The sequence below is a fragment of the Diadema setosum genome, chromosome 16 (genome assembly GCF_964275005.1).
Source record: "Diadema setosum chromosome 16, eeDiaSeto1, whole genome shotgun sequence".
NCBI classification, from domain to species: domain Eukaryota; kingdom Metazoa; phylum Echinodermata; class Echinoidea; order Diadematoida; family Diadematidae; genus Diadema; species Diadema setosum.
In genome coordinates this window covers 31,158,661-31,166,912 of record NC_092700.1, presented here as the reverse complement: position 1 = coordinate 31,166,912, position 8,252 = coordinate 31,158,661, and the positions used below count along the sequence as shown (strand labels likewise).

General features: G+C 41.5%; 1 protein-coding gene across 1 annotated transcript; it reads left to right on the top strand.

Moving 5' to 3' along the window:
- The first annotated feature begins 566 nt into the window (after positions 1-566).
- On the top strand, positions 567-8,252 carry LOC140239820 (uncharacterized). Its single transcript, XM_072319641.1, has 6 exons — positions 567-636; positions 1,254-1,391; positions 3,901-3,995; positions 5,163-6,123; positions 6,690-6,857; positions 8,065-8,252. The coding sequence occupies exons 1-6, from the start codon at positions 567-569 to the stop codon at positions 8,250-8,252; spliced, it is 1,620 nt and encodes a 539-aa protein (XP_072175742.1).

The window sequence follows — 8,252 nt, the reverse complement described above, 5'->3', positions numbered from 1 at the left end:
AAGAATAATGATGACGAGTGGTTGCGAAATCCTGAGACGAAAATAATGACCTTGAGAGGGCAGCAAACAAACTCGCCAGCGATGGTGTCTCGTACATCGTGCATGCGTCGAAGAATGAATGCACTATACTACTCCACTAGCAAGAAAAAGCGCATAGCTGAAGCTCACCCACGGAACCTTGTTGAGGTCATGCCCGTAACCGTCCGCCGGGGCGGAGCGGCCTCTTCCCTGCTTGAATTGGGTCTCTCGCTCGTGTTACTAGTATATGTCGCTACGCGCGATTGTAGGCTAAGTATTGTATGGTAGCTTGACAAGTCTCTTTTATATTCGCGAGCAGTTGGAACTCGGAAACTAACGTTAGTAGAGCCGGGGTGATTTTCGGCATTTGGGCAGTATCAGAATAACTCACTGTTGACAATCAGCAAAGATTTATGATTCATTTTCCTTCCAAGGACAAGGTAATTCAAGTCAGTCGATGTGCGCTACACTTACACTACAGTGACGGGTGTGCAGTGCAGTGGTAGGTGTTCACATGTTTGCTACATCCTATAAAAAGAAGAGTGAGCATGGACACCGAAACTCGTATTATCAACCTCCAGCTCACAGCAGGACAAGTCTACGTCTGGTTACCGGAAGGTATGTCATTTTCTTAAAGAGATACTGCATACTGTGCATTTGAAAAGAAAGAATGTCTCTGTCTATTTGCGTGACATATCAAGTAAATGTATGTTTTGTGACTGGATTCGAGAAAGTTCGCACCAGTTCAGCGGCATCGGACTAATCCCTTGCTTTGCACCCGCAACCTTCGGCCTCGGAGCCGTCAGGGGCCAGGGTCACAGAAAGAACACGTTTGGCCCATAGTGTTGCACGTTGCACTTGAGCGAGGCATCTTGCGTCATGCGTTGCGCAACCACGCCACGGGATATAGTGTCTACGGTACATTGTCAACTGAGGAATGGCCTAAATGGAGATGAAGATACCTTTAAAATTGACGTTTTGTATTCGTTTCTTATTGTCAACTAGACCCCTAGACTACTTCATGTTCAGTTTAATATTTCTGTCATTATCATCTTAAATTTTATATCAATTCATCAGATTCATGATTATCACATGTGGTGTTGCATATTGATAATTGAATTGTTGCCATTGTTGATTTTATTAATTAATTGATATTATTGTTATTATTGTCCTTTTGTTTAAACCACCACTTGTAAACTCTCTTTTGTTTACCATACCCCAATCCTTCCATCCAGATGTTAAACTGCTTCGTCAGCAGCACCACATTGTTGGTTCAATGGTCGGCTCCATCCCGGGGGCGCCAAGACAAAATGTCCAGCTCGGCTTACCACTGCAGCTCATGCCAGAGGAGGTCGCTGTACTTCTCAAATATGGTGAGCCTCGGTCATAGCGTGCCAAACGGAAAGGAAAAGATTTAAGAGTACAAACGTGTATTATCGTATTGTAGCTATTGAGAGTGATTGCTAGGATTGCACCATAGCATTTTGTGTTGTTGTTGATAGTTTTGCTTAAAAAGTAAAACAAACTGGCAGATGAAAGGATGGAATTGACCAGGCCCCCATTTCATAAAAAGTTGATATGATAGTGTAAAGGCCTCAAGAAAATAGACCCCCCTAAATTTTTTGGAAGTTTCTAGATACATGCATTTGTATGAATAGGGAAAGTCACCCTCACAAGTTTATTTCACCCACCCCTGAAATCAGAGTGGAGTTTACCCAGTCTCTTCAATTTCTAAGAAAAATGCCTTCATCACGATGGATGTGGTTTTGAGCTCCACACTTTCATCTCTGCATCCATTGTGACTAGACGTGGCATTTTTCCCTTCCTTCAGGTAAGAAATCTTACGTCTACTCCCGTTCAATTATTCTAAACCATTCTTTCTGACTGGTAAATTTGGTGAATCCTATGATGTTTAGTGTTTTGCAGTTGAACTACATGGTCCCTCCTTCAGTAAAAGAGGAATTAAGACCAAAGATGATGTTCTCAGTGAAGTTATTGAATTATTGTTTAATGCCAGATATGATTGCTTGTTTGCTTGTTTATGATGTGCTAGTGACCATATGAGTATTAGTGCTTGTGTCATTATTAGATTTTTGTAGTGATTTAACAGTATTCATGATGAAAGATGTAAAATTGCTACTAAAGCTGATTTAGTTTCGGATTAAGTTCCGCTAGTGCGAGTGTGAACAAGCCATAGGCTGTGCCATCCCGTGTAGAAAGCAGAGTAGAATGGTGAGTGTAAACACTCTCCTAGGTGGTGCGTCGCACCAGAGTCCACTGACCTTATCATTGATACGGCTCTCTTGGGATTGAGTGTAAAGTGACTGGATATTCTGACTGAAAGCCTGAATGCCTTAACAAGTGTACTAATTGTAATTACGTGGATACTTGGCATGATGCTTATGGAATAGTAGTGTAACATTGTGCAGAATGGAAACAGTGACGGATGATGATTAGTGTACATTTGTAGATACATGTAGAATAGAGATAGAGATGGAGGGTCGGTGTGAACGCAGTTGGGATGACTCACGCAACCTCCACACCTTATCGGCTAGAGCGCTGACCACTAGCTCTCTGGACGGTGTGTTTATAGTTGTGGTCAGTGTCTCTCTCACTTTCCCAGCTCCTCAGTTCCTCACTTTTTGGTCAGTTCCTCACTTTGGTATAAAGAAACTAAAAAGGAATCATTCAGGGATCGTCCCCAAAATTTGGTGTTCAGAACGACTGTCGAGAAATTCTTGAAATACTTTCGCTTTTGCCTGACAGCAGGGATCATCTCAAATGTTGTTAAAGTTTATGTTGTAAAAGATTTTACAGAAGCGTTTGGTTTTATATCAGAGGAATAAAATACAGAAACGAGCAGGAAAGAGAGAGAAAACCTGGCTTTTAGAGAAATAAAGGAAAACTAAGGAAGTCAGATTTGTTTTGCAGTGTATTAAGACTACAGACTTTTCCTTCTTGCTTTTAAAACAATTCTTGCCAAAGAAGTGAATACATTCCAGGTTTAGGTTTATTTAATCATTGACTGATTTATTCATCGATACAAACAGAGATTAATCAAATGATAGGTAGTTGCGTTATTTGATTAAATCATTAACATTTTAAATGACTGGTTAAGGTAAAGCTATAGATAGCTTTATTAAAGGAGAATCTTACAGTTAATTATGCTTAATATACAGAGGAATAATAAGAGTGATTGTTATGAGTAAGTGTTATAATTAACCTTTGATTTTCGAGACTCTTTGAGGTATAAATCGAGCATCATATTGAGCAAGGTAAATTATCAATTACACTGATGAAGAATTACGTATTCATATCAGCAAACTGGCATGTGTCATTCACATTGTGTTGATGAGAAGAAGTGTTTGATAATTATTTTGATTGTGATTAATATGATCATTGAAACTCGGTATGATTTATACCAGAATAAAGAGAGACACTTTCATCCCTGCATCCATTGTGACTAGACGTGGCATTTTTCCCTTCCTTCAGTACACAGTTTTTAAACACCCCTTGCCACATCGGGACGGGTGTAACAATAGCAACTCTTGCTGGAATGGCAATTGTCATGGCAACAACAAGAATCCAGCTCCCTGATTGGCTGTTGCTACGGGAAGTTGCCATTCCCGCAAAAGTTGACATTCTAACATCTTTTATGAAATGGGGCCCAGGTGCACATTCTCATGACTCCGAGTCTTATTATTGATATCTTTAAATTAATTTTTAAAAAGCACCTCTGTTGCTGCACTGCAGTGGAGTACATTGCATCTTTCCATTTTTGCTTCCTGAAGGTCATTGAGTATGCATCCCATCCCAATGTATACAGTGTAGGAATCTCTTTCTGAAAATGAATCACTTTCACTTGTTTTCTTGATGCTGCAGGCGTTGCCCGTCTTGTCACCATGTCGATGGCCAAGCCCAGCAGGGATCAAGTGAAGGAATTCAAGAGGAGGAGAATGGAATCTGTTCGAGATCAGGTACTCAGATTGGTACTTCACCCCACAGTCGAGATGACCGACAATGAACGGTTGTAAATGAACATTCAGATGATAATGTTTTCTCCTCACATCTCTTGTCATGGTTTTTGTGTAGTTACATTATACTAGTAACAGGCCTTTTTTTTTTAAGGTCTTAAAAAACAGCTATGACCCCTCACTCATAATTGATGTGTAGTTACAACTCTAGAGTAGTTTATTGCAATATGAAAATTAGATGGGAAAATGCTATCACTGCCTCAAAGGCATCTCATTACAAATTTCCATATTGAGGTCATGACTGGTTCAATATTACCACTGTGAGAAAACATTTAAGTTACGTAACATTTGCGTGGAGTTTGACAAAACTTCCATTTGATGAATGAAGTTTTCTTTTCTCGAGTCATCAGTTCAAGAAAAATCTGTCAATTTGTGTTCCAGGGTACCCCTATCAATTATGCCTCACATATGGGATTAACTACTGTAGAAGAAAAGTTGTCACATATTGTTTGTCCTCTCTGGATGGTTTCTCATAATTATCCAATGGCTCTGAATACAAATACCTTGTTTGCTGTCCCTTCTTGGACTGGAATGGGTTACTGTAAAGCAAGAAATATTTGCGGCTTGATTTATTTTTTTGTTTTTTTCAAATTGGAGCTGACGGCCCTTTTTGCGGCATGAACTTTCGCAAATTGCCACTGGTGGATAGTGTAGACAAGAACTTTTGCATGCATTTCAATCTCACAAATATTACAAAAGCCAAAATTTGCAAAATCAGAATGCATGCGAACATTTCTGGTTTTACAGTATATAATTTCCATTATATTTTAATGTCTTTCATCTGTGAGAAATATCTATAGTCATTCTGTTCATGCTAGAATCACTTTCAACCCTTTAACCTGTTGAGGACAGGCTGATTTTGCTACAACACGCATTTCCCATAGACACCTGCCTGAATATACTCGGGACTCGTTCTCAACGGATTAAAGACTAGTCCTTAGTATAATCAGGCAGGTGTCTATGGAAAATGCATGTTATAGCAATAGATCAGCTCATCGTCAATGGGTGAAGATGGTTATCTGCATTTCTGTGGTCGCTTCGTATCTCCTGAACCTCTAATTTGTTTTACCCTGCTTTCCCTGTTGTTTTCCTCACCTCCGAAACTGGTAGAAGCTGATATGGCGGCAGAACCAGGTCGCGCGGAAACACGAACTCCGGGAAGTCATCCGAGAAGGAAGGATGAGGAAGGAGGAGGAGAGGAGAAAGGAGAGATTATGTCGGCGAGAGACGTCGGACGAGAATGCCAGGAGAGATGCCGAGGTCGGGGAAAGGACTGAAGAAGGGCCCTCATCCCAAAGCCAATGCGACAAAGAATGTGACCCGGTAGTCCGCGCCGAGGGAGTAATGGAAGCAAGGACAGAGCTGATTGGTAGGCATCGAGGGGACCAGCAAGTGCCTGACAGCTTCAGGGATGAAGCAGAGGAGGTGACGGAGGGGGGTAATAATGTTCGGACACCAGTGCGCGTAGAGGGTGCGGAAAAGGAGGATGAGTGCACAAATGGGGGGAACATGGGACGGGAGGATGTAAGATCGCAAAAAGGATGCAAAGACGGAGAATATGGCCTTAAGCCAAGCAGACACGCGGACAGACTGCCGATGCGTGAGAGAGAGAACAATGGCATTGGAAGCAAGGAGAGGGTTTCTTTGGAGAGGCAGGAACTTCAGAGACAAGAGCAGGTAACAGGCACAGATGTTAATACCGCAGAGAGGTGTGGAGAAGAAGATGAAAGACTGTGTGGGGAGGTGGTAGACCAAAGAGAACCATCCAGTTCTAGCAGGGCAGATGAGTTTGCCATTCCTAAAATACTCCCTTATCCCTACCGTGCCCGCGACAACCATTCAAGTCAACGGGAGGAGGAGGAAGAGGAGGAGGAGGAGGATGAGGAGGATGGGGCGGAGAATCATGGGGCATCTCCTGCTGTACTGCTAGGGCGTGGAAAGAGTGACAGGGCAGGATTGGAACAGATGGAGGAGAAGGAAGAAGTGGAAGATGAGCAGGAGGACGGGGAAGAAGAAGCTATCAACATAGATGATATCAAAGATGGTGGCTGCTCCATTCAACTCTTCACTGGTTAGTTTGTATGGGACATGTCCTCTGTTTCTCCAACTTAAGCATTACTGTTTTACTGTAATTACCTTGGGAAAAAGTCTGATCTAAGATTATCTTTGTAACATTTACCTCTTGTTGAATAAATTGATGAAAAAAAGGGGCAGGTAAAAGTCAAATTTAGATTAAAACATGACATAGTGTCTCAGTCAGTCAGTTAGGATAACTGTTGTCATTGTGGAGATCACATTTTAACTATGAAGAGTAAATTTAGTGCAGGCACAGAGATGGCAAGATGTAAGTTTGATCATTAATTTAGCTCCAGACATGACTTTCTTTGAATATTTGGATAACGTTGCAAGCATCTAGGCATTACAATCATTATTTTTCCCTCTGGTTTATATAGTAAAGTTGTAAAATTTGTGAATAGCTACCGATTCGTTAAATTCAGGAAGATAAAAATCCTGTGAAATATATGGCAGATACAGTAATTGCTGGTCACGGTTATGCCCTACTCCTCTGTTTTGTTTTTTCTTTTTAATTATATATATTTTTTAAAATGTCTTTTAATTAAATATATTTTGTGTTAGCTGAACCCCCCGGCAGCAATTTCGTCTTTGAGGCGCCATCATGGATGTGGCGATTCCCGTCCAACGAGAGGGAGGAGCTGCGATTCCAGATCTTTCTCCACTTCTGGCAGATGGGGTACTACTTGACGTCCGGCACCAAATTTGGAGGCGACTTCCTGGCGTACCCTGGTGAGGAGTTTTGTCTGTTCATTGATATTGTACAAGTCAAAATTTTCACAAACAGATATCTTTTGCAAATTGCTCCTCGTCATTCATTTTTGTATGTTGTTAATTTTGTAGTTGCAAGGGTCTAGTAATTGTTACTTCACCTTTCACAAAATAGACTAGAGAAAGAGTAACAAGCATCAATATGACATTGTAGTATTGAATTTTTTTCATGGCGACTTCCCATTCATAAACTAGTAGTGTGTTTTGTTTTCGAATTACTGTGTTTTAGGGTGTTGTTATGCCCCAGATGTTGTTACATAATGGTCCACGCAGCATGCTCCATTTCCAGTAGTTACTACCGGTAGTTGTTTGCTATCCAGCGCCGGCATGCTTTGATTTTTTTGATGATATCTTTTTGCATGTTTTTGTATCACATGTTTTTATATTCCTGTGTTGATATTTCTGCAGTTCAGAGGCAATTCACAAAATTTGCAAAGATAAAACCAGTGCGAAAATTTCAGCCAGTTCAGTAGTTTTTTGACTTTTTGTCTTATGTATTGTTTTTTGTTTGTTTGCTTTTTTTTTTGTAAATGAATTCTAAATGAAGCAAGTAGTTAGACTCTAGGATGGAGTCAAAGCAGAATCTTCGTCAGCTCAGAGGCAAAATGACAAACAGGCAGGGACAGCAAACACAAGGACTACACACAACAAGAACAGTCAGGGGAGGGCTGGGGACACAGAACAAAGAGAACAAAAGGGGAGGTTTGGAGGTAACGGGGCAAGGAGCCCACAGGTAAATGGAGGGGGATTAAAGGAGGGTGGACAGACAAAAGGCAGAGGAGGGTCAGTGGTGATCCCGAGGACCATGGGGGCAACCTTTGACGGATAAGGATAAATAGGACGGCAACATCAAACAAGATGAGGAACAGCAGAGGGATAAAGAAAGGAAAGAGTGAAATATCAACAGCAAGAAAAATATATTTTATATACACTTTGATATGTTTGATAACTTGCATGTGTTGGGTGACTCTTACTTTCATGTTGTTGCCTCTTCTTGGTACACCAGGTTAGGGCTTGCTGCTGGCTCAGCCCCCTCCCCCCTCCCCCCACTCTTGCTGTTGCTATTTCACTTTTGTACAGATAACATGAGTTCAGTTAATTAAGCAACGAGTATTCATGCATTCATGCTCATAAAGTGGTCTTTTTCTCCATTTCCAATTCACTGTAGGTGATCCATTGTTGTTCCATTCATACTTCATTGTGGTGTGCTTGCCCCACCACAAGAAGATGTCCCCCTTGGAACTCATCAGCCACGGCCGGCTGGGAACGTTCGTCAAGAAGACCGTCGTGCTCTGCTCTGTGGACAGCGCGAAGCGGGTCGTGTGCACATCACTGCAGTGGTCGGGCATCAGCTAG

Coding starts and splice junctions, on each gene's coding strand:
- LOC140239820 (XM_072319641.1), top strand. CDS start 567: ATGGACACCGAAACTCGTATTATCAACCTCCAGCTCACAGCAGGACAA. Junction 3,996..5,162: donor TGGAATCTGTTCGAGATCAG/GTACTCAGATTG, acceptor CGAAACTGGTAG/AAGCTGATATGGCGGCAGAA. Junction 6,124..6,689: donor CTCCATTCAACTCTTCACTG/GTTAGTTTGTAT, acceptor ATTTTGTGTTAG/CTGAACCCCCCGGCAGCAAT.